This window comes from Rhinopithecus roxellana, chromosome 7 (genome assembly GCF_007565055.1).
Source record: "Rhinopithecus roxellana isolate Shanxi Qingling chromosome 7, ASM756505v1, whole genome shotgun sequence".
Classification (NCBI taxonomy): Eukaryota; Metazoa; Chordata; class Mammalia; order Primates; family Cercopithecidae; genus Rhinopithecus; species Rhinopithecus roxellana.
In genome coordinates this window covers 81,882,797-81,910,156 of record NC_044555.1, presented here as the reverse complement: position 1 = coordinate 81,910,156, position 27,360 = coordinate 81,882,797, and the positions used below count along the sequence as shown (strand labels likewise).

At 39.2% G+C, this 27,360-nt stretch overlaps 1 protein-coding gene across 1 annotated transcript in view; it reads right to left on the bottom strand.

The window, feature by feature from the left end:
• Positions 1-470: 470 nt before the first annotated feature.
• The window catches only part of GRPR (gastrin releasing peptide receptor), a 31,085-nt gene continuing 4,195 nt past the window's right edge, over positions 471-27,360 (bottom strand). The window contains exons 2-3 of the mRNA XM_010383292.2: positions 3,652-4,003; positions 471-1,735 (exon numbers count right to left, since the gene is read on the bottom strand). Coding sequence (XP_010381594.1) covers positions 1,346-1,735; positions 3,652-4,003 — 742 coding nt within the window. The 3' untranslated portion in view covers positions 471-1,345. The remainder of the gene's footprint in view (positions 1,736-3,651; positions 4,004-27,360) is intronic.

Sequence of the window (27,360 nt, the reverse complement as noted above, 5' to 3'; positions counted from 1 at the left end):
TACTGAAATTTTATTCACTTCCTCCCACAAACATTAGCAGAAGCATACACTAAATATAAACGTGTTCCTATTTCTACTCAGACACAATCCCTTCTTTTTATTTTATTTTTTATTATTTATTTATTTATTTTTGAGACTGAGTCTCACTCTGTCGCCCAGGCTGGAGTGCAGTTGCGCTATGTCAGCTCACTGCAAGCTCTGCCTCCCGGGTTCATGCCATTCTCTTGCCTCAGCCTCCCGAGTAGCTGGGACTACAGGTGGCCCGCCACCATGCCCGGCTATTTTTTGTATTTTTAGTAGAGACAGGGTTTCACTGTGTTAGCCAGGATGGTCTCGATCTCCTGACCTCGTGATCTGCCCAATCCCTTCTTTCTTATAGTGAAACTACTGATTCAGTATAGCAGTCAAAGACAAATCTAAGTAAATACACTTGACTCAAAACCTATGTATCAAGAATAAATACTGTACTTTATGCATTTATAGATATTTGATTAATAGCATGATGAATTTTTTTCCTAAAAGGATTTCTCTTCTATGGTGGAATGGCACCCTGGATGATTAAAACTGTAGCAGCAAACAAGACCTCCATCAGGTAAGAATTCAGAGTGTGAAATATCATGCATAGCCACACGTGGATCTTTATATACGTGTCAATGTGTTTGGTTGTATTTTTGCTTTTAAAGTATGTATTTAGCATTTCTCCTAGGTCCTCAGTAACATCTTTTTTTTAAAAAAATAAATGCTTAGAGATTGTTTTATATCAAACTAGCTTCCATTGCTAACAACTTGGAGAGTGTCCCTCATACATGGAGCTCTTTCACAGGATTGACTTTTCATATTAGGAGTGTAAATAAAAGTTATTCCTTGGTTTGTGTATTACAGATATTCCTGAAAACAAAGTCAAGTCATATTTCTAAAGTACTAGCGTCGGCTTAAAGAAATGACACGGTGAGGTCTTTCACAAAGTAAGAATTCAATGTGTGATTTCTCTGCTATATAAATCTGGTTGATCATACAGTTTCTATGACATCATTGGTCACAACCGTTTAACAGGGCTTGATGCTTAAAAAATAATTTTCTACTTGTTCCCTTTTCTAAAAAGGGAAGGTTTGCTTCACATCAGAAGAAACGTTCACAAGTTGAAATGAAAAACTTAAGACTTGATGGCTTCTTTCGAAATATAATGGTGATCCATTACTTGGGTCTCCCCACCCCTACCCCCAGCTACACCACTCACGAGCATTCTGAAGGGTCTTTGGAGGGCACAGACACAACAATGGATGCAAGGGTTCGTGTCTAGCCATAAAGCAAAACCGTCCTTCAGGGTGCAAAGTCAAGGGTCCATCTAGACATACCGCTCGTGACAGATGTTGCCATTGATGAGGCTAAAGGTGGCCACGGAGGGGTTGGTACTCTTGAGGGAGGTCATGCAGGTTGTACTCCTTCCAGTGCTGTGAGACCGGATGACCAGGCCAGGCTGGCAACAGAGGAGCTGAGTGTTGAACTGTTTCCTGAAACTCTTGCTCAGCAGATAGAGGGCAAAGGGGTTCACGCAGGAGTTGGTGAAGGCCAGGAGGCGGGCACAGATGCTGGTGACAAAGTGGAGCATGGAGGTGTCCACCTCAGAGTAGTGGTAGGAGCGGTACAGGTAAATGACGTGATTGGGGAGCCAGCAGAAGGCAAACAGGCCCACAAACACCAGCACTGTCTTGGCAAGTCGCTTCCGGGATTCAATCTAAGGAGAGAGTCACATGGAGAGAGAAAGAAGAAGCAAGGGACAGTGTCAGAAGAATGCAGAGAGACAAAGATTCAGGCAGAGAAAGAGACAGGGAAAAACAATTAGGGCAATAGATGAGTTCACAGAGCCACAGAAAAAGAGTTCAATAGGAGAGGGCAAGAGAGAATCCAGTAAAATGAGAGAAAGGCAACAGAAACAGACAGAAAAGGGAAAAAAAAAAAAAAAAAAAAAGTCAGAAACACAGAAATGGATGAGCCAGGAAGCAGAAACCCATGAGGAAGAATAGAGTTAGAACATACCACTGAGAACAGATCTTTAAACAAAGTTGATTACATATTTGACTGGATTGCAACATGAAATTCTAATAAGTGCCCCCTTTTTCCTCAGGAGAGCATTGGTGCAGTTTATCAGCCATATGACTTCATGTCTTTCTTTTCTCCACGGTTAATAATTTTTTATTCCCTCTGATGCTCAAAAAGAGCAGCCAGCTTTGTTCTTCTTCATTGGCTAAACCAAGATAACTCTCTATTATTATGATTTTAAAATCTTGAGTTATCTCTGGACTATAATCTATAGAAAGGGACTGTGGCAAAGAGGGATGGGCATCTCCTTTTTCTCCCAACTCCATCCACTACCTCAAGGGGAAACATGTTTCTCCATAAAGAGTTTGGGGTATTGGCCGGGCGCGGTGGCTCAAGCCTGTAATCCCAGCACTTTGGGAGGCCGAGACGGGCGGATCACGAGGTCAGGAGATCGAGACCATCCTGGCTAACACGGTGAAACCCCGTCTCTATTAAATATACAAAAACTAGCCGGGCGAGGTGGCGGGCGCCTGTAGTCCCAGCTACTCCGGAGGCTGAGGCAGGAGAATGGCGTAAACCCGGGAGGCGGAGCTTGCAGTGAGCTGAGATCCGGCCACTGCACTCCTGCCCGGGCGACAGAGCGAGACTCCGTCTCAAAAAAAAAAAAAAAAAAAAAAAGAGTTTGGGGTACAACGGATGTTGGCTAATGAGAGGTTTTTCAAGTAGGAAGGTAGTTTCATTGGAAATTGCCACTCTTCCCCCACAATTGAGACAAATACATAAATAATGAAGTTTAAAGGGTAAGGTCTTTAGGTGAGTCAGCTATTCACTGAAATGGAGTGGGGAGTGTTTCTGCTTTTCCATCATAGATGCTACATGATCTACACCTGGGCTAGAAGGCAAGCACTGACAAAGAGGAGGAAGCCAGAGCCCTTGCTTTCTACCATTTGTTTGTACCTCAAGGATGAAATTATAGGGAATAAGAGAGAGAGTCTAATCATATGGAGGGCATCTTGCATGCTGGGCACTACAGGCCTTACATATACTCTCTCTTGTAATCTTCCAATAGTTTTACAATGTAGGGATTATAACCCTATTTGATAGGTAAGAAAACTAAGTCTCAGAGAGGCTGAGTACATCATGAAGCTTGGACTTGAGCCCAAATCAGTGTGAGCCCATCCTAATCAAACTACTTCTTTTTCTTCAACTGGCCTCACTTTCCAGCCTCCTCTGCTTTGTCTCCATGTGGTAATCCTCTTTCTAGGCAAACAATGTGACTGGAGTTTAAAGAAGTCACATCCCATGAGCCTCAAAGCTTTATTTATTTATTTTTAAAATACAACTCTTTTTCAGATTATTTCTCAAAAAGAAACCCACACTGGAAATCTTTCAGGTTCACAACACCTCCCTAGCTTAGGTCTTTAACAGGAGAATAAGATTATAAAGAACACCTTGGGTTTCCATGGCCAGGCGTTTCCATTTAGCATCTGGCCGCACATCACCCACCTCATCTAATTGCAGATTCAAGTGTCATGGCTTGTCAGTGGGGTCCAAAAGAAATGCAAGGGATTATATCCCCAAGGAGGAAATGAATCAATCGTAAGCACCTACCTGCTTCTTGACATGTATATTCCCTTCCACGGGAAGATTGTAAGCACTCTGGATCAGATTTTTAGCAATGAAGTAGTAGTAAACAGAGATGATTGACAGTGGGATGACGTAGAAGACCAGAAAGGAAGCCATGGAGTGGATTTTGGGGTGAAGCTCATTAGAGTGTGGGTATGGGGCACAGCTAATGAAGGTCTGGTTGGTGCTTTCCTCATGGAAGGGATGGAGGTCAGAAAACACAGCCTCTGGAATGGCCAGCAGCATGGAGATGATCCAGATAAAGGCGGCTTTGAGGCAGATCTTCAACAGGGCGTGAGAGGCCTGGATATCCATTGGCCGGACAATGGCTTTGTATCTAGGGCAGGAAAGAAGGATCCCCATCAGTTGCATAATATTATTCTGAATACCAGAGCCAGGACTAAGTTGAGGCAAGCGAGACACCCGGGGTACAATATTTAAGGAGGTGCTCACTTTCAGGTCCTGAGGGTGCCGACTCTGAGCTCTATGACCCTGAGAGTGAGTGCCTCCTTAAATTTTGTACTCCAAATAACCACTTGCCTCACTCTAAACTAGCCCTGAAGGATGCCTTCTCCTCTCTCCAGAAGTACCATTCCGCTGATATTCTCTTTTCATGTTAATTCAATTTTTAAAAATAAACATAAATATAAATTGTGTATATTTACTGTATATATACACAACATGATGTTTTAAAATATGTATACATTGTGGAATGACTGGATTGAGCTGATTAACATATACATTACCTCACATACTTATCTTTTAAAAATGAGAACAGTTAAAATCTACTCTTAGCAATTTTCGAGTGTGCAATACATTGTTATTAACTATAGTCACCATTTTGTACAATTCACACTCTCTCTTGATTTTAAGAATACCTCTTAGAAAAGCTGACATTCCCTTTGTTTTTCTTCTTAAATCATAGAAATTAATAACAAGGCATGTTGTTGCTTAAAGGACACAGAGACAAGGAGGCTGGCTTTTTTTTTTTTTTTTTTTTGGCAAAACCTTCATTTTGAGTATTCAGATCCACTTCAGGGAACCTTAAGTCATTGAGTATTTTAAATATGCCTCTTTTCTTTTTCAAAGTATGCATAATAAATGGTCCCCTGAAAAAATAATACCCAGGAGAATCCCTGTAATTTTCACATTGATTTTTCCCTTGCCTTCCTAATCTCAACTTTATCTTCTCTTGAAGTATTTAGGTTCTTCCTGGTTTGTGAGCTATTTGTGCCCATGTCTTGGGTGGAGTATTCTGGGAAGCAGACACTGAGATGAAGTAAGAAATGAAAGTTTTATTGAGGAGCAGTACCTGTGAAAGGAAAAAGGGGAGGAAGTAGGATAGGAAGAGGGAGCTTGTCAGGTCTATACCAGCGAGGATGACTAAACATCTTGGTTTGCCTGGAAATTTTCCAGTTTTAGCATGGCAAATCCTATATCCTGGGAAATCTCTCAGTCCAAGCAAACTGGGATAGCCGGTCATTCTACGCCAGCCCAACAGGAAGCTTAGGAGCAAAGATTACCCAATGGGGAAGTCCTGCTTTGGGTGGAAATTGCGAGGCCCATGTATAATCACCTTGCTTAGTCATTGCCTGGGGTCACCCCAAGAAGAATGTGATCTCAGTTACTACCTGGCTCAGTCACTGGGCAGGAATCACTCAAGAGAACATGACCACAGCTTGAAAGCTGAAGTGGACCCTGAAATAACAGGTAGTTGGAGGTTTCAGCTAACCGCAACCCCCGCAGCTGGGCAAGTCTCTTCTTCAAGGGAGGTCTGAGCAGCACATCTCCGTGTCTGCCCACTCCCCATACGGTCACTAGCACAGTGGGCGACAAGACAAGGGCACAGTTATCTTGTGTACACCTATCTGAGAACCCACTAGAGCATGAGCCTTTGGTGGGCAAAGAGTATGTCTTTTTCCATCTTGGAATCTGCCAGCACTGTGATTTGCACGCTCCACACAAGTTTGTTCAATTGAACGTGAGCTACTATAATGTGGAAGTTGATATGGGTTGAGACCAACTACATGTGAGGGAGTTTATTGCTGAAAATGCTGCGTTTAAACTGGGTTCTACCTATGATACTCTTTTATATCATGGACTTCAGGGAAGGGGAATACTTATTTCCACTTGTTTTCATGTTGATTAGACCTCCATTGGTTTACCACTCTTGGTTGCACCCTGACTCCTCACTCACTTTCCTCCTCCTACCAGGGAAGGGGGAATGAATTATTCAGTGGCGAGTTTGGGAAAAAGAACCTGGCTTGTGCTTTGGGCTCAGGGAGGACTATGGTTGTTTTACCGGCCCTGTCTAGAGGAATGGCAAGTGTAATATAGAAGATAAGAGAGTGTCTGCAAGTTCATTATTGCTATAGACCTGAGTTACATTCCCCAAACTGCTTTATCAGACATAGATGCAACTATTTTTTATCATAGTCTCTCTGATTTCTTTATCTGGCGTTCTGTTCTCAAATTAGGTAAGGAAGAGAGGGCTATAATTTATTAGACACCCCAAACCCCAAAATTCCAGAACAGTACTACAGTACTGCTTCAATGTACCTGTGTTTGCTTTATTTTTAAACAAATACAAACACAAATGAAAATTTAAAAGAAAGTTCTATTTTCTTCTAATATCTTCTTTATTCATTAGCCATTTTAAACATTTTCCTAGCTTAGAATGTAGGCAAGAAATTGGTATCTTTAATTAAAGGTATGTGAACATCTTCAGCCAAAGATGCAGATGGCTAAAGATATCGCTAATAAATTTGTTAGAAATAAAATGATAACTAAGACTTCTGTCTGCATTTTCTGGCAGATAGTAGTCATAATTACCACTAACTCTCTGAGTAAAGGTGATTCACTCAGTCAGAAACCAGAGTAAATGGCTTACTTCCTTCTCTTTTAGGAATCTTGTCTTCCTAGATGCAAAATACCATGGGAACTATGCTCTTTTAAATTCATAACCTTTAAAATATAAAACATTTATAGTTTTACCAGAAAATTAATTTGAATCTAAATCTAATTAAGCCTCTAGATTTATGTGCCAGTCTTCAGGAAATATGGTGATAGAAGAACCTGCTAAATGATGCTATAAGGATACAATCAGCCAAATTCTGAATTGGAAAATCCAGGAATAATTACCCCTTTTTTTCCAACAAATATATGGCATAGAAAATGAGGGAGAATGGTTATAGACTGACTGAAATGTATAAGACATATCAACCAAATGCAACGTGTAGACTCCTTTTGGGTTTTGAATCAAACAAAACAATGATAAAAAGATATTTGTAAAATCAATATTGAAGAAAATCAAATATAAATGTATTTTTGGTGATATCAAGGAATTATTTTGAATGTATTGAGTGTGATAACGGTATTGTGGCTATGTGTTTCTTAAAAGACCTTGTTTATAAAAGACACATGCTAAAATATTTACCAGTGAAATAATATAACAACTAGTATTTGCTTTAAAGTATTGACATATTCATATATCACTTGGGCAATTAAAAATAATTAAAATGCATTGCAAACAATTTTCTGTTACGGTATGTTCCGAATATAGCAAATAAATGAAGGAAATCCCATTTACTAAGCTCTTGCCTTTTTCCAAGCAGAGAATAGAATCTATATTATCTCATTTATATTCCAGACAACTCCAATAGGTAGACATTATTATCTCCATTCTGCAGATGGGAAATTGAAGCTCAGTTTAATAGGTGGTAGAGTCAACATTCAATTTAGAACCAATGTTTTTTAGAACCCATAGTTCTTTCAGAAGAGAGCTTTGGGTAAATTCTTCCTAGAGGGAGGGAAATAGACCAGATGTTTCTCAAATGTATATAGAACATACAAAATGTTTCCTGCAAGTCTAATGGTTCTGTATAGCATGAAGCATATCAGTCTATATTCTATTCTGGCCTAGATTGCTCTGCCCAGAGCTCCCAATGCAGGGAGACACCACTGGGTAGTTCCTGTTTAGGAGAGATGGCTGGTTGGATTGGAGTGGATACCCAATCTAAACCAGTCAATGAACTGCCTGGCTAGCTACTAAAGAGTTTCTCTTTCTCTTAAGCATTTAAACAGAAAAATAGAATATAGTTAGTCAGTAATAGATGCTGGAAATACAAGATTTTGATGTCAAGGAAAAGATCAGGGCAGCCATATTTAAACATGTAGAAGATGAATAAGCTGAGTAAAGGGACTGAGAGAAAAAGAATGAAGCAGACATAAGAGGAGAAGCTGAGATAATGTGGCCCTAAGTCGTATAGAGGGTATGGTTTCTGGCTTATGTACTAGTTTTGAATGTACAAGAGATCTCCTATTATAATTTTACAATACTACCATCCCCTTTTTACTTGAGTTAGTTTGAGTGGCTTCTGTTCTTTGCCAACAAAAGAGCCTTATCTAAAACAATTAGATGTGATAACCCTTTAAAGTTATCACCAGACTTAGTTCCGAGATCATTTTGCATAGATCATTCCCCATTTGCTACCCTCTGAAAGAACAAGCTGTCAACTTTCCATTGTACTCAAGAGATAGACTAGTCTATGCCTCATTCCTAAATTTTCCATTACTTTCCTGTTTCCCTCCTTCTGTCATGCCCAATTCCAGATTCTTGATTCATTTAAATCCAATCCTTCCAAATTTCAGTTTAAGTATCATCTTGATGAAGCTTGTGCTGACCAATCTAGACCTTAATAGTTCCCATCCTTTCTCCCAACCTGTCTGACTTTTATGACAAGATTATCAACTCCTCTCATTTTCTGCTTATTATGCACTATCTTGAATTGTTTGCTAGTTTTCTATGGGTATGTCTTTTCCTTCTTTTTTCATTTTTAATTTTTGTAGGTACGTGGTAGGAATATATACTTATGGGGTACATGAGATGTTTTGGTACAATCATGCCATGCATAATAATCACATCCTGTAGAATGGGGTATCCATCCTCTCAAGCATTTATCCTTAGTGTTAAAAGCAATCCAATTATACTCTTTTAGTTATTTTAAAATGTACAATTAAGTTATTATTGACTATAGTCATCCTGTTGTGCTGACAAATAGTAGGTTTTATTCATTCTTTCTAACTACTTTTTGTACCCATTAACCACCACTGCCTCCCCCCATCCCACTACCCTTCCCAGCCTCTGGTAGCCATCCTTCTACTCTCTATGTCCATAATTCAATTGTTTTGATTTTTAGATCCCCCAAATAAGTGAGAGCATGCAATGTTTGTCTTTCTGTGTCTGATTTATTTCACTTAACATAACGATCTTCAGTTCCATCCATGTTGTTGCAAATGACAGGATGTCATTCTTTTTATGGCTGAATAGTACTCCACTGTGTATATGTACCACATTTTCTTTATCCAATCATCTGCTGATGGACATTTAGTGCGCTTCCTAATCTTGGCTATTGTGAACAGTGCTGCAACAAACACGGGAGTGCAGATATCTCTTAGATATACTGATTTCCTTTCTTTTGGATATATACCCAGCAGGATTGCTTGATCATATGTTAGCTCTATTTTTAGCTTTTTGAGGAACCTCCAAACCGTTCATGGTGATTATACTAATTTACATTCTATGGGTATGTCTTTTCTACCTGACTTTTTCTTAAGTTTCCTGAGGTCAGAAGCTTACATCTTCTCCTCTTCTCTTTTTCCTGTCTCCCTAAAAATGTTCCAGGTTCCTTGCTCTACAAATCACTTATTTCAAAGTAGGGACTCGGCAAATACTTGCTAATTAATTGATGAATAGTATGTGACTTGCCAATGTGTCTCTTATTTCCAACTTCTCACAAATGAGTGAGAGAAGTTTTCCTTTTACACATTAAGTCAGTAAAAATAATTCTTCAATAGACTGACAAATTTGCTCCTCTGACAATATGGGGCTCAAACAATTGTTTCCCACTTCTGAAAACATCTGTGCTTCATTTTTCTTATGCAAACATTGGAAAGGTCACAAAACATTCTCTGTGGCAAGATTAATGTGTCAAAGAGATTCTTGGCAAGTAGAAGTAGCTGGCTCCCACACTCAGGGTTGGAAACCTTTGTCCACAGAAAGGTATGTCTTTTATTCAAATATGGGCAGTTCGTTTATTTTTAAGGATCCAGCATTTCAGCCCTTATTTGTCCATAATTACCTACAGAAGTCTGTAGGAATTGTTGCATTACAATATTTTTAAACCTCCACTTCAATCCTAATGTATACTATGTGGAGAATACTGAGGTAAAGAAGATAATTAAATGAACCAAATGGTCTCTAGGGTAACTGACACATTGCCTGCCTTAAAATTAGAATTCTACCTGATGAGATTTGACAAAACTATTAAACATCAACTTTATTTTCTCCTGAGAATAGCACCAAGAATTTTTCTGAACAACTGAGGCAATTATCAGCTGGCGTGTATGATGATTATAACCCAGAGCAATGGAATCTTATCTCTCTGAGCTATTACTCCACAAATGGAGAACTTACTGGTCTTTGGTGCCCATCCAACTGTTATCTTTAAGTATGTAACAGATTGCAGTTATGCTTTTCTATTTTCTCCAGGATAAATATCTCCAATGCTCCTTTTCACCTCTTCTTAATATACTCTAGTTTCCTCTGGGTGCCAATGCAGACCTAGGATCAAGAGATGTAGTTCCTAATGGTGATTCTACCAACTAGTTGTATGGTCTTGGATGAATCGTAGACTTTGCACTTCAGTATTCTCATCCTTGAACAGGAGATAATTATTTACTGACAGGGAGCTCATGGGGATATGTTAACAAAATAGCTAGAAAGAACCCTCCAGAAATTAGGTATTACATTCCCCATTACTTTAAGAACTGAGGTGCTACACTGAATGAACAAACAGAACTCATATCCCACTTCGCTATTCTACCCTCCACAAGGGACTTGCATTTCTTAGCCTCAAGCTTTTGATGAACCTATAAAGAAAGGAGTAAGGAGTCTTTGTGGTCATTTCAAGTAATATTGACAACATCGATGAGGAAAGACTGGGGAGAAGGGGAGTAAAGTCACATCCTGTTAGAGAAGCTAAGGAAGAGTCAGAAGGTATTCCTCCAATAGGAACAAACAAAGGAAGGAGACCAGGGAGGTTTTAGAACTTTGGGTGGCTTGTTGCATTTGGGGAGTATTAATGTTTGGGGATCTTCAGGTTGATTGTTTACTCCGGCATTCCTCCATCTTTTGGCTCCTTTTCTTCATTGCTTTAATTTGTGCATGAGCACCAACTTCTTGGAAAATCTCTATGATTCAGAGAGACTGAAGAAGCTAAGCTGGGGAAAAGAAATGTCTTGGGATTTGCTTTTGGCTCAACAGGGAGAGGTAAAGTGTTGGAGAGGGGTGAAACTCTAGTTTGTCCCACCAGGATGGGTAAAAAAGAGCAGTAATAGGGGGCAGGAGAGAACTTCTGTCCCTGCATGGAGGGAACAAGCTTAGTCAGCTTTGGAGCTCACAGGCCTGAGTGTGTGATTAACAGGGCATGGAGGGGTGAAGAGCTCCAGCAAAAGGGCAATTAAATAAATAATTCCTCAACTTTTCTGCTGTCAGACATGGGCAGGAATGCCTGATGGACTAAAAGGAAAAGAGCAGAATCACTGGGGAAATCAGGGGATGGAAGGAGGGGAAGAGAAAAAAAGGAACAAGAGAAAAAGAAAGGAAATTGGGGGATAGGAGAGAAGGAGGCAAGGGAGAGGAGGAGAGGAGAGGAAAGGGGAGAAGACAGAAGAGATGGAGAAGAGAAGAAAAGAACAAAAGTTATATTCCATCTAGCAACGCAAGTTGGGCCAGTTCCCTGCAGAAAACATTCATCTGGACCTTGTCAGTCTACTCTGATGCCCAAGAAGAAGCTGGAGTAAGGGTGGTGGGAGGTTGGAGGGGAAGTGGGGGCACTTAGGGAAGTATACCAACTCCCATTCTTTAAAAATCCTTTAAGAACAGAGCTTTAAGAAAGTAATAACAAATTGAACATACAACTACATTGTATGTATGTTAATGTATAAATTATATATATGTACTGCTGTACTAATATATTAGGTACAGTTTCGTTCTACGTTACCAGGAATTATTGTTAATTTCATTCAATGTGATGGTGGCATTGGGTTGTGTAGAAGACTACCTTTGTTCTCAGGAAATATACACTGAAATACTTAGGGGTGAAAGGTGAGGATGTGTGCACCCTACTTTCCAAAGCTCAGCAAAACAAAACACAACAACATGCACACAGAAAGAAAGAGAAAAAAATCTAGAAAATGGTAATTGCTGAATTCATAAACAAGTCAGGGAGAAAACATATGCTAAAATGTAGAATTTTTAAAAGATGAGCTAACAGTAAAATAAAATTTTAAAGACTACTTTAAATATTTTTTGTTAAATATTTTATCCTAGTTTATTGACAGTGAACCTTTTGCCATCAGAAAAGCTTATTATAACTATGATGTGATTGAATGTGTCATATCTGATTACAGCCTATAACAGGAATGAGGAAAGTGTCTTCTCTGTTATATTCATATTATTCTCTTAGGCTTGCAATTTTAATATCATCTACAATCTGTGGGGTTTTGTTTTGTTCTATTTTGTTTCAGCAGGAATATTTTTAAGCCACTTGCCCATTTGAGGAGGTTAGTTTAATTAAAACTAGATTATGCACAACACACATCAGTCGGCAATGCCTTCTCTTAAGCTAAAAATGCAAAGAAGAGTAATGGTGTCCTATTTGAACCTTCTAGATAGTGGGCCGCTCACTCCTGCTGCCTGAGCCACACATGGTAAGGAATCCTGCGATGTGGGTGAGCCTCAATTTGGATACTACATATTACTCATGTTTAATTCATCCTTATATTAAAATAAAAATCAATATAAATAGAGGCTTTGGTACTTTCCCTTACCTGTCAGATCAGGCCACACCTTTCCAGGAGCATGTGAAGTTCACTTTGGGGTTCATTGTCCCAGAAGACACTTGCCAGAAAATTTGGCTAAGGCCTCAAGGGTTCTCTTTACCCCCATATACACGCCTTGCAGTTCCCTATGGCCTAAGGCCTGGAGTAGTGTCTGGGCTCTTTAAAATATTCAGAGGCCTCAAAGCCAGCAGGGTTCATCTGAGTGAGACCTTGATCTTAGAGCCAAGGTGAAAAATGGCACCAGTGAAGGACTAGAAACCAGAGGCTGGAACAAGGCTAGAGAAAGAGCTACTGACAGTGGGAAGGTACTGATCCTGGGATATGAGGGATGTAGAAGCTTAGGGATAAAATGGAATGAGAGATGCAATTAGTTGTTGGACATCTTATAGCACTTTCTCATAAGGAGTTGGGCAACTATTGACCCTTGGGCCAAAAATGAGTTTCAGCAGAGTGATCCAATTTCAAAGCTCAATGCTAACCCTGTAAGGGAGCCCATCAGAAGGGTATATGAAGGATGAAATACTACAGTTGCCAGTGGATATGTTTAAAATGACAAAGGAAAGTAGTAATCCATTTAATTTCAGTTAGGTGTTCAAACATCCTGCACACATTGTTCATTCCTCAAAAATGTTAGGGACGAACATACATTTATAACTTGTTAAAATTTTATGAGCCAAAATGTTTGAAAAACATTTTGAAATCCCATTTGCAAATTGTAGTTAGACAGAGCCTGCAATTACTCTACTGTGTAGCAAAGAAGATACACAGAGAACGGGAAAAAAAATCAGAAAGACAAAGAAAAATCAACCGTGCTCTAGGTGGAAGGGATAGTAGATTCAGGGTCATAAATTGCCTTTGTAAATTGTCATTCACCCCCAAACAGACCCCGAGACAAGGATTTAGGTGCAAGTAATTGTTTGGAAGAAGATGCCAGGAAGCACGGGGAGGTAGAAAAAGCCAGTAAAGGGTACCACGATGGGCAACTGGGGCACATTCTTGCTGGGAATCCCCTGAGAGACTACTGTGCCACCAAAGGATGAGGTGGGTGGGGTGTTTACCCACCAGCTCTCCTCTCTGGTTGAGAATTGTCTGTTGGTGGTAATTCTGGGGCACTTCAGCCTACCTCAAACCTTTCCTTGGCCAGAGATCACCCTTGGTCAGAGAAACACAGGAAGCCTAGGCCTGTAAGTGACTTCTGAGTTGTGCCAGGGGATATGGATACCACCACTATGTACATTTTTTCTCCTGATCCGGTCAGTTTATCAAACACATATATAGAAAATGAAATATCAGAGATAGTTTTCAGTTTTTAAATAATCATTAAGGATAAAAATAGAATTTCTAAATTATCATAATAAAATGCACTATCATGTTTTTCCAAAATAAGAATCATTACAGCTCAAAAATACCATCATGGCATATGAGTCACTGTGTCTAATTATAAAAATTTAACAGCACTAGATTTAAATACATGTTTGGGAAAGGTTTTATAAATGGTGAAATAGTGACCCAGCTTTGTAGCTTACTGGGACCACTGGCCCGGGAGGTTGATCCTGGCAGTGTTGGGGAGGCATCTCCGTATGGTGCAGGAGTCCAAGACGGGGAGAGAGGGACTGGATGAAGACTGGGAACCGTGCACTCTAGTCCCACTTCTATGTTTAACTATTTTTGTGAAAGCATGTTGTCTCCGTTTCTTTTTATTTTTTGTTATTTAACAAAAACTTATATACTACTCACTGTGTGCCTAGCACAAAGTTCTCAACACTTTCCAAGAATTAGAGGAAGCTGGCCGGGCGCGGTGGCTCACGCCTGTAATCTCAGCACTTTGGGAGGCCAAGACGGGCAGATCACAAGGTCAGGAGATCGAGACCACCCTGGCTAACACGGTGAAACCCCGTCTCTACTAAAAATACAAAAATTAGCCGGGCGGCGGGCGCCTGTAGTCCCAGCTACATGGGAGGCTGAGGCAGGAGAATGGCGGGAACCCGGGAGGCGGAGCTTACAGTGGAGTGGAGATCGCACCACTGCACTCCAGCCTGGGCGACAGAGCGATACTCCGTCTCAAAAAAAAAAAAGAATTAGAGGAAGCTTTTCCTCTTCCCCTACATAATAATACTAGAAGATAGGTATTACTATTGTCTTCTTTTTTTTTTTTTTTTTTTTTTTTTTTTTAAACACATAAAGAAACGAAGGCACTGAGAGGTTAAGTAACTTGTCCACGGTCACACAGCTAGCAAGTGAAAGAGCTGGGGTTTAAACAGAGACCGTCTAGCTTTTGAGTCCATACTTTAAACCACAAGATTTTGATGCCTCCATTTTCATGTGTGAAACAGAACTAAAGATACCGATCTCACTTACTATGATGAGGAGTTAAATGAGCTAAATTTTTCAAATGCACTTTGAAAAACAGCACTATTTAAATCGGGGTGCCCAATCTTTTAGCTTCCCTGAGCCACACTGGAAGAAGAATTGTCTTGGGCTACATATAAAATACACTAATGATAGCTGATAAGTTAAAAAAAAAAATCTCATAATGTTTTAAGAAAGTTTACAGATTTGTGTTGGGCCATATTCAAAGCCGTCCTGGGCCGTAGGTGGTCCGCAGGCTGCGGGTTGGAAAAGTTTGATTTAATAAAAGGTTATTACTGTATTTTCTGAAAAGGAAAGAGAGTCCACTAGAATGTCAACAGGTCAAGATTTCTACGACGACCTCTTGGCTCCCTTATGAACGTAAATAGCAGTCATGCTAATGGTGCACGCACTCTTTTGACTAGGAATTGTAACATGTCATAAAGAAGTCAACATATATTATTTAATGACAACATTACAAAAATTACAACAGTCCTATGATATATTAAACATAGATGATTCTCTCCCCATTTTAAAGATCAGTAAACTGAAGCTTATAAAGTGATTTGCCCAAAGTCACATACATAGCTGACAACTGGAAGAACCAGGGCTCAAACTCAGACATTTCTTCAAATTTAATGCTTTTGAATTTATCTCCACTATGAATAATAGTGATGTACTAAATGTGATCCCCCAAAATTAATAAATAAAACAAAAGAAAGCAAACAAAAGAAAATGACAAAAATAAGGGGACTTATTGCTTAACGGGCATAGAGCTTCAGTTTGGGAAGATGAAGAAAGTTCTGGAGATGAATGACGGTGATAGTTGCACAGCACTGTGAATGTCCTTACTGCCACTGAACTGTACACTTAAAAATGGTTAAAAGGGCAAATTTTGTTATGTATATTTTACCCCAATACCATTTTTAAAAGAAAAAAACGAAACAGCAAGAAAAGAAGAAAGGGAAGAAAGATGAAATAGTTTTTAAGCTTGTTATCATGCAACTTCAGGGGTATCTTAAGAACTAACTGAAATAGTTGCTTTGAGTCAGCAAAAGTATCAACAAGTAAGGCAGTTAAGAGGCATTTAGCTATTTTGAAGGACTTTTTCATTCACAAAAAGTTATTATCAAACTACAAAGAGCTTATTGTAAAAACTTAGTAGAGAATTCTAAAAACAAACAAAAATCATCTGTAAGTTTTGCATGTCATGTTTTGATATATTTCCTTTCAATTTTTTCTTTTGTCTTTTGTACAGAATTGAGAGTATACAATTCTGTATCTTTTCTTAATGATCTAGACCATAAACATCTCCCAGTTTCACACAGATGCCCAAGACCCTGCTAGCCAACAGGCAGTGCTCTGCCCTTGCTTCTGGGCACCCTGACTTCAAAGAACCCTGGTGCTCACTAGAGGGCAACGTCCCTGCTTTCACAGGTTGTTCCTACAATTAGCTTCAGTGCAACACATCATGCTAAAATGACACAAAGCACCCCCTACTTCCCAAAAAGTAACACCTCTAGTATATACAAATCCAAATACAAAGCATATCTTAAGCAGCTACTTTTGCATGGTCCTGTACTAGGTACACGAGAGTTCAAACAAAAGCATAAGCCCTGGACACTCAGTGACACTTTTGCTCTTTCCATTTTGGAAATGAAGAAAGTTGATGTGCCCTGAGTAACAGGAGTATCAGTTTCTGAAGAGTAGGGTCTAGGTCTTGTTCATTTTCTGCCTACTTTATTTGTGAATTAAATAAATGACTAAAACTAAAAATCTAGAACTATTCATCCAATTTGCCTGGCCTATAATGTCTTCCTTTCAGATAAGGAAATGGGTTCAAGATGCTCAAGATAACCCATTCCTCCCCTGGCATGCTCCTAGTCACACACACTCCTCTCAAGCCCTCTTACCCAAAATCACTCTGGATACCAACTTATTAGCCTTTTCCCAAGAGATCTCTAGAGCCAAAACACTTGATATTTCTCTAATCATTTCAAGACTAGAAAAATCACTGGGGGTAAACAAAGAAGTGATTCTCCCAAACTCAATTCCTCTTTTTGACAATTTTAAAGCAACTTGCTCACATGAGCCTATAATGAAAAGACCTTAGAGAAAGCAGCACTCTGCATGATGGAGAAACATTAAAAGGAGGTGGTGAGAAGCATCTGTTTATACCTTTACTTCCCCAGTGAACAATTTACAAGGCCCTGCCCTCATGTCCGCCACCCATGGAAATTGGAACCCAGCTAAATCTCCATTTAAAACCCCCTTATTTGTTTCATTTAAACAACTGTTAGCATCACACAGGACCCAGGTCATGCTGGAAAAAACACTTGGCTTAAAGACTTCGGCTTGCTTCTCAATTTCACTGTTTGCTAATTGTGTGATGTGGAACCCTCATTTCACCATCTAAAAACAGGGATAATGATAAGGATTCCAAATGATCTAAAAAGTTAATGTTCATGATATCACGGTGCCTCAAAACCCTGAAGCATCACACAGATGTATGCCTCTTCTTCACAATATTCCTTAGGAAGTTGTCCCGGCTAACTGGAAAGGGGTCGTGGATTCCCCGAGGTCCTACTCCATTCATCTAGGAAATTCTCACTGCTAAATAACCACCCCAGAAAGCATGCACACTCTATATCAGGGACAGTTAACTAAGACCCACTGACCAAGTCTGGTCTACTGCCTGTTTTTATATGGTCCGTGAGCTAAAAATGGTTTTTACATTTTAAATGGTTGAGAAAAAAAATCAAAAGAAGAACATTTTGAGATGTAAAAATTTCATAAAATTCAAATTTCAAGGTACATAAATAATGCTTTATTGTATCATCACCATGTGTATTTGTTTACACATTGTGGCAGATTCCACCCTACAAGGGTAGAATTGAGCAGTTGCAATGGAGACCGTAGGGTTCACAAAGCCTAATATATTGCAGAAAAAGTTTGCCAAAAGTTTTACCGTTTCTGTTGTTCTCTGACTGTCCACACCAAAGCTGTTGGTTCCTTCTTTAAACAGAAGTAAGCTCATTTTCCATCTCACACAGCACTGTCTGTTAGACTTATTCATCTGTGATAATGAAGACAATAGGCCACTGACCCCTGTCGTTGGTCTTCCAGTACTAAGCACTCATCACTCAGGATGCTTAGTCTAACAGCACAGTTAAGCACTAATTTGGCATCTCAGGCTCTGCTTGGCACTATGGATATAATAGTTCCTGACCATTGAGGGTTTAAAATCTAATTGGGGAAGCAAGATACATCTAGGAAAAGCCCTTAATGAACCGTATAAGAATACTGACATATGCCTTTATGAAGAGCTCTTAGACTAGATGCTGCTAGCTCAGCATATAAAGTGCTGCTATCCTGGTACAGACAAATGAGTCTATGTCTAATTACAAATCTGTTTTATATGTAACTATGGAATATAAAACTTAGAGGTCATAGAAGAGGAGACAGACCAGAGACTGAGGCCCAGAGAGGTCCCACAGCCAGTTAGCTGAGAACCAAGACTAGACCTGGGTCTCTTGATCCCCAGGTCAGCAGAGATTTTTATGTTTACCTATAGCACTTTAGATGCTCGGGTCTTTTTAAAGCACAAGTGAAGAATACTTAAAACTAAATATTGACTGTACTTGTCTTCATCCCACAGTACGTGTATTCCTTAAATCATCATTTTAAATTTCAATTTCATTTCTGTTCACAATCTAGGGAAGAAACGATGCCAAATTCTGATTTTTCTGTTTTTCTATGATGTTTCCAATCATTTAAAGTGTAAAGGGAGAAGAAAAGATAATAATGAAATTCTTAGAAATCTGTTCTGATCACCATTTATTTAAAAAGAAATAAGCATTTCCCATATGTACTCATGGGGTAACTACTGTGATTTTGTTTTTTACATAATTTTCTATTGTTTTAAGATCGTATTTAAAGTATTTCTCATAACAGAGGCCTGTGGCTAGTATGAAACGGCCTGACTCAATTAAAAAATAACCACCACCAATGGGAAAAAAAAACCTTGAAAATCTTAAAGTTGATCTGTAGTTATTCTATTTATATGTAGACAGCATGAAGAAAGAAGTGAGTCACATACTGTGACATTATTGTCACAGTAAATTCTCCTCACATGGGAAAATAAATTCTTTATGTGACAAATTTTGCATTTTCCCCCTACTTCTTTCCCATGTAATCTTTAGCTATCACCACTGGCCAGCTGGCCTGAGTACAATACAAAAACAATATTAAAAAAAAGAAATAAGACAAAGAAAGAAAGAAAAAGTAATAAAGATGTGAAGTTTAAAGAAATGTACCTTAGGAACATTCTGGCTCTTTCCTTCCCATGAAATTTTAGCTGTTATCAATCACTGAATAGCGAAATGTCATCTGTAGCTCCTGCTTATTGGGGCTAAAAGTCCTGGCTTAGTTTAAAGATCCCAGAGGCTTTGATGTACCTACATGCTTGGCAGTGTCCACTGCTGCAGGCATCAGTTGAGATTCCTGACTTACTCACTTTGAGGTTAGCCAGAACTCACTTCTCTCACTCAGAATTGCTGAGATAATTTGAGGCTGTAAATGTTGATCCCACAGGCCTGAATAGGTAGCTCTGAATGCCTCTTTAAAGAAACTGGGGCTGGGCGCGGTGGCTCAAGCCTGTAATCCCAGCACTTTGGGAGGCCGAGACGGGCGGATCACAAGGTCAGGAGATCGAGACCATCCTGCCGAACACAGTGAAACCCCGTCTCTACTAAAAATACAAAAAACTAGCCGGGCGAGGTGGTGGGCGCCTGTAGTCCCAGCTACTTGGGAGGCTGAGGCAGGAGAATGGCGTGAACCCAGGAGGCGGAGCTTGCAGTGAGCGGAGATCGCGCCACTGCACTCCAGCCTGGGCGACAGAGCAAGACTCCGCCTCAAAAAAAAAAAAAAAAAAAAAAAAAAACAAAAAAAAAAAACTGGGTTGTGTGTAGTTTTGAGGGCAGCAGATCAGGTCTTTAAGGGAGGTAGTAGTAGGGGATGTTCTCTTTTTGATAATGGCAAACTGGTTTGTTGCTGACCAACTCTTCTGGAAGGAAAAGTTTTAAAAATCTATTTGAAAACATCAGAGAAATACCTAGGTAATAGGGATTTGACAGTCCAAAATCCTGGAGAGAAATGTTGTGCAAAAACATGAAGTTGTTATTCAGCATCATTTCCCCCTTAAGGCATTAACCAAAATGTCAAGCAGCGACAGAGACAGTGAGAGCTGAGCCCAACTTCCAGGAGTTTTAGGATGAAGGGGGACAATAAGTAGAATCCAGGGCCCACCGAGGAGAGAAGCCCAGGATAACACCTCAGGCTTTTAGTTGAGATGCCCGAAAGGGTAAGCCTCAGTGACAGGGGAAAAGTAGAAATAGATAAACTCTCACAAAGACCAAAGTCCACCCTCCAATCTGTTCAATCCCTGACTGCATCAAATGTAATGCCACTTCCTAATTACCTTCAAGAAGCAAGAGCTAATCTCTTCTGGAAGATAGCACCATCTAGAGCTTCAAATGATCTACAATTCTTTATACATAAATGTATAGAGGTCCTACATGTTAACAGTTACCAGAAAGGTATTTTAAAATGTATTCGGACTAATTCGAGAAATTAGACTACAAGATGGAACGAAATGAAAATTTTCAAATTGCAATATATAATAACTGAAATGAAGAATTAAATGGACGCTTCAGAAGCAGCCTACACACAACTGAAGAAAGGATTAGAGAACTGAAAATGGCCAGACTGAAGTACAGTGAGAAACAAAAGATGGCAAATACAGAAAAGAGAGTAGGAAATTTATGGGACATGGCAAAATGGTGAAATGAAATTGTGCTTAAAATACTTCTCAGTAACAGAGGTCTGACTCTAGTATGAAATTGCCTGCCTTAGTAAAAGCAAAGATAACCAAAGGGGAAAACACTTTAAAAGCTTAAAGTTAACCTGTAGTTATTCTACTTATGTGTAGCCAGGACAAAGAAGAAGAGGAAAGAGATAATAAGATAGAAGCAATATTTAAAGTTGTAATAGTTGAGAATTTTCCAAAACTAACTAAAATCTTTGGGCCACAGATTTAAGAAATGCTATGAACTCCAAGCAGCAGAAATAAAGGAAACCATGCCTAAGTGCATCATAGTAATACTGCTGAAAATCAGAAATAAAGAGAAAAATCTTAAAATTAGTCCAAGAGAAAAAATCAATACTGTTAAAGGAGCAACAATAAAACTGACATATGACTGTCAGATACAGTAAGAGGACAATGAATGGCAACTTCAATGTGCTGAAAGATAAGAACTGCCAACCTAGATTTCTATGCCCACTGAAAATATCCTCCAAAAGTACGTGAAACAAAGACACTTTCAGACAAACAAAGACTGAGAAAATGTGTACACTAAGTGAAATACTGAAGGGAGATTTTCGGGGAGAAGTAAAGTGATCTCAGATGAAGCCACAGAGATGCCAGAAAGAATGGAGAACAACAGGAAAGGTAAATAAGTGGAATCTAAATCTAAATCTAAAGGTAAACGTGTGAGTATATGTAAAGTATGTACAGACAATAAAAATAATGTAGGTTTTTAAATCTAGAGAGAATTAAACTATAGAATCACAATAACCAACAAAAAGGCAAGAGGGAATTTTAAATGAAGTTAAAAGTGTCCTACTGTTTTTGCATCATCCAGGAAGTAGGAAAGTTCCAATTTATAGTAGATTCTAATAAGTCAGGGATACATGCTGTTGTAAACTCTAGGGAAGCCCCTAAAAGAAATTAAGAAGAGTTTGTATAATTAACAAACTCAGAGACAAGGGAAATAGAATAATTAAAATATCTAATTTAAAAGAAAGCAAGAAGAGAAGGAAAAAATATTATGAAACAGGTGAGACCAATGGAAATCAAACAATTAGATGGTAGATTTAAATCCAAATATATGAGTACAATTGAATTTATGAGTGTCTGTGTTTATAGGGCAGAAACATGTAGCCAAATTACAAACAGCAAATATATTTGTGTAAAGTCACAGATGTTGCACATACTCACAAAATACTGCCATTGATGGAGATAGCACAAAACTCATAATGTGAAGACATCCATGATAAATAGGTTACTAGGAGTCATCAATTGAATAAGTATTTAAGATTACTCAAAACACAAGAAAACTTGAAATGCTTTGGGTTTTTACAGTCCAGATGAGAAAAAAACTTGATAATGGCTTTTCCAAGTTTGATGTTAATCCTAAACATGTATATGACACTACCAATAATGAGATATGAAGCTGAAAGAAAGTTTTTCTAATCTCTCGTTAATAAAAAGCCAATTTTAATAAACCATGCTAGAAGACTGACCACCTCCTTCTATTTTCTCAATAGAAATGGATTTTACCAAATAATGTCATTTTAAAGGGAGACAAATGAGGATGAAGCCAAAATATTTAAGAAAACAAGTATGACAGAGGTGTGTCAGGCGGTTATTTAATAGATATTATGTTCTTTTTCTGGATTTTATGATGTTGGTGAAATTTACCAGCTTATTTAAACTTGTGATTTATTATCATTTCTAAATCTAACATGTGATTTCTAAAGGTTTAAAAATGTCCACTTCGGCCGGGCGCGGTGGCTCAAGCCTGTAATCCCAGCACTTTGGGAGGCCGAGACGGGCGGATCACGAGGTCAGGAGATCAAGACTATCCTGGCTAACACGGTGAAACCCCATCTCTACTAAAAAATACAAAAAACTAGCCGGGCGAGGTGGCGGGCGCCTGTAGTCCCAGCTACTCGGGAGGCTGAGGCAGGAGAATGGCGTAAACCCGGGAGGCAGAGCTTGCAGTGAGCTGAGATCTGGCCACTGCACTCCAGCCTGGGTGACAGAGCAAGACTCCGTCTCAAAAAAAAAAAAAAAAAAAAAAAAAAAAAAAAAAATGTCCACTTCTCTTCCTAATTTTGTAGTCATAATTTTGTTTGGTTTTTCTTTAAAACTGCCCCCACACCAAGAATCCCCATAAAATCTGGATAAACTCTTGTCATCTAGGGTTGGAACCATTGTTCTCCTGCGATCACTCTGTTAATCATGAAAAGAAAGGAGCAACGTGATTTACAGACCATAATCCAGTATTCTGAGTTTACCCAGTAGGACCTACTAGAATTCATTCATTCCTTTATTCCTCTCTTCATGCATCCATCCATTCATCAATTCAACAAATGTTTATCAAGCACCTACTACAGGTTAGGGACTGTTCTAGTATCAGAGAATACACCAAAGAATGAGATGGCCTCCCACTTTTTTTGAGCTTATATTCCAGTGGTAGCAGACAGACAGTAAACAAACAAATGAACAAAATAATTCTCAAGAAAATAATAATGGATGATATTTACCCAAGAGAAATGAAGACATATATCCATATAAAAACTGTACAAGAATGTTTATGGCAGATTTATTCATAATCACCCAAACCAAAAACAACCCTAATGCTCATTAACTGGAGAATGGATAAACAAAATGTGGAATATCTATACAATGGAATCCTTCTCAGCAATAAAAAGGAATGGATCACTGATACATGCAAAAAAGTGAGTTAAAAGAAGTCAGACTTAAAACAGCTACATACTATGTGATATCATTCACATGACATTCTGGAAAAGACCAGTGGTTGCCAGGATCTGTAGGTGGAAGAAGGAGATAGATTACAAAGGGGCATGAGAGAATTGGGGGGTGACGAAAATATCCTCTATCTTGACTGTGCTGGTGGTGGTAGTGATGTGACTGTATGTTTGTCAAAATTCATACGAGTATAAGATATTTATTGTAGATAAACTACACCTCAGTAGACCTGAAAAAAGAAATTGGATTATGGGATACTACTGGTGATTTCTTCAGATCGAGTGGCCAAGGAAGACCTGCTATAGGAAATGATGTGTAATATGTGAAATGAACTTCTTCAAAATCCCTTGTTCTATTATTACTAGGAAATAAGAAGAAGAAATGAAGAATTTTTTTCTTTTATTCTGAAAAACATGTTTTAATTGAGAGAGAATTTATGCAAACCCCACGCATAGGAGGACTTACAAGTTCAAAAATGTAAATTTAGCCTATTTTCAAAGGATGTTATTGACAGGCACAGTTCAAAAAACCTCAGCAGGGAGCCCTTTCCGGCCATACTCTATGTTTCATGATGAAGCTTGTGCTTTCCTTTTTGCCTCTATGCATATTAAGTTGCCAGAAATGATACTTAATTAGTCACATAAAAGCCTAACACTTTAAAAGATAACATGTGAGAGAGAAGGTCAAAGTTCTTTGCTGCCCTTCTCTCCCGATCCACTTGAAAGAGCCTTGCTGGGAAACCTCACTTCAACAGCACCTGCCCTCTCATCACTCCCAGAGGCTGCTGGCAGCTGTAGTAGTTCCATTGCCATGGAGAGACATGAGTTGAGTTTCCTTCCAGAGTGGGGCAGCATGTGTTTCAGAAAAATCAAACTATACAGAAGTTATGAACTGGCAGCTCATGTAAACTGGTTCCAACAGAAGGACTTTCTTGTAAAGCATTTCTAGAAGGATGCTTTACAAGAAATGAAATGAAGTAAGTCTTCGCTTGTGAGAAAGGGGCGAATCTCCTTGAAATCAATGAAGCTGGGCCTCTAGAGTGGTAGAGGAGCCTTTAGAATTACTGGGGCGACCCCATTAGAAGGGGATTACCCTGGAGTCACTCAGGGTATTTTCCTTCAGAAGGGTAGGTTTTGGCATCAGTAGTTCCCACTGTCCAGAAAAGGGAAATGGACTCAGACTCTGTGTCTGATGGTTTCTGAAGAAAAGTTTCCAGTTCCCCTGAAGGAATTAAGACTTGGAATGAGGATGAAAGGGTTCTTTCTAATCTGACTCCATTCTGAATTTGTTGTGACGAAGTTAAATCCCATCACCTCTTTTGGGCTCTGTGTCAAACAAGGGTGTGAACTTCAAGATGACTTTTACTTCTAACTGCTGGACTTTATCCTTTTGTCACTGCTGAAACATCAACCAAGGTGTGGTTATTGTACTCTTACTGAATGCAGAGTGGGCCTGGCTACTGTAGAAGACACAGATCCCTATGAACTACCCCATATGATTAAGGAAGTATAAAACAAATCTCTAACAAAGACCTAGTAGTACAGGATAGACTAGGCATTTAATGAACAATACAGGCAGAAACATCTTGGGAAGGGAAAAAAATCAATGAAAGCAAAAGATCAGGGAATGCTTCATACAAGAGAAAGGACTTGAACTATCCCTTGAAGTATTGATAGGATTTGGGTAGATGGAAAGCATAGGGTCCAGCCATCAGAGAAGGGGAAATGAAGTTAGAGAGGGGAGAAGTCTGGTGGCACATGTGGGAGGCAGTGAGAAGAGTTTGGCTAGAGCAGTGTTTGTTCTGGCAAGTCTTGGGACAGGAGGATATAAAAGAGAGACTGGCAGCTGGAAGAGGACCTACAAGAAAGAATGGAAAGATCAGACACAAGTTCACAGTGGAGACCTGGAAAGCTGACCCCTCATGTCTTTGGAAAGCCTCAAAACCTCATCAATGGGATGCCTAAATTCCCCAACCCTGTGACTGCAGATGATATGGGGCTGCTTCATTTCTTCCCTCTTCACTTGTGTGTGTCTTCCAACATAAGATATTTCACAGCCAGGAAGAACCTGTGCAGCTGGGAGGCATTTGATATTTGCCTATCTGAGGAATTCCTGATACCCTCTGTGAGAGAGAGGAGTAAACGTGTATCCTGGGGAAGAAAATTGGACCCCAAAGCATATAGCAAACTGTTTTCTAAACTGTCCAATAGAGCCCTCTGCAATGACTCAAATGTTCTGTATCTCCACTGTCCAATAGAGTAGCCACTAGCCACATGTGGCTACTGAGCACTTGATGTGTGGCTGGTGTGATGAGGAAATGAAATTTTCCATTTCATTTAAATTAAATGCAAATTTAAATAGCCACATGTGGTTAGTGGCTACCAAGTTAGACCATACAGCTCTAGATGTCGGGAAAGCTACAAACCATGTTATCACATACATTCCTTGCAGAAAATTCAAAGAATCTGTACTTCAAGAAGCTTGCAGAAAGATAACACCTTCCTGCTTCTTTCTACATTCCAAATAACAAAGAAACTTATAACCAGTCTTTCCATAGAATCAAAGAAGAAGCATGTTACAGTGGAACCGCCATATCCATCTGTCCTTAGAATCCATTCTGCCAGCCGCATTCTAGTAAAAATAACACTGAATAATAGCACTGAAGCAGGCTTAATATAAGTTGGGCATTGTATATGTTGTCAACATGAAATTCAGCTTTAAACCTTACACTTACTGGAAAAGAAAACACAAAACACTCTCACCCTTTTTCTGTTGAGGGTCCAATTCAGGTCTCAAATTTCATTTACATAATAATGAGGCACCTAGCACAAAGTTGGACATCTAATAGGAAGGACTGGTATGTAAAAAATATCTCCATCTATCCAACCGTTCATCCATCTATCCACCCATCTGTCCACTCATAACATGTAACCCACCCAACCAACCAGCCAGCCATCCATCCATCCATCCACCCATCTATTTATCCCCTGAATCTATTTACTGACTCACAAAAAAGTAGTTTTTCTCTCATCTACCCAGATGAGAGCTTAATAGAGAACAGATGAGCAGATGACTATGTGATACATTATTATTATTATCATTATTATTATTATTATTTTGAGATGGAGTCTTGCTCTGCAACCAGGTTGCTCACTGCAACCTCTGCCTCCTGGGTTCAAGCAATTCTCCTGCCTCAGCCTCCCAAGTAACTGAGATTACAGGCACCTGCCACCACACCCGGCTAATTTTTGTATTTTTAGTAGAGACAGGGTTTCACCGTGTTGTCCAGGCTGGTCTCAAACTCCTAACCTCAGGTGATCCACCCGCCTCAGCCACCCAAAGTGCTGGGATTACAGGCGTGAGCCACTGTGCCCGGCCAATACATTATTTTTAAGAGTATGCTTTCACATTAATCCTCAAAATAGAATGAAGAATAAGAATGAGGAAAATGGTATGCATTAACTAAACATAATTTTAATTAGTCGTTATTTATTGATCACCCATTTGGTACAAGAAAACTTGTGGGGCACTATGGAGGATTTAAGAATATATTAAAAATCTCTGCCCTCAACATTCTTAATAATCTACCTAAAAATGTAAAGCAATGAATATGTGAGAGGCTAAAATAAACAGACAAAACAGTTCAAAACAGCAATATAAAAGGTGTCACAAGATAATTCATGTCTCAGATAATAAGTCTGATATTTCAAGAGGGTCAGGAAATTTGAGCTAGAATGGCTCAACTTAGGGTTTTAAGGAGGAGATTTGAATCAGATTCTGAATGATAGAGAAGAAGATAGAAAAAAAAAAATCACAAGATTTTAGAA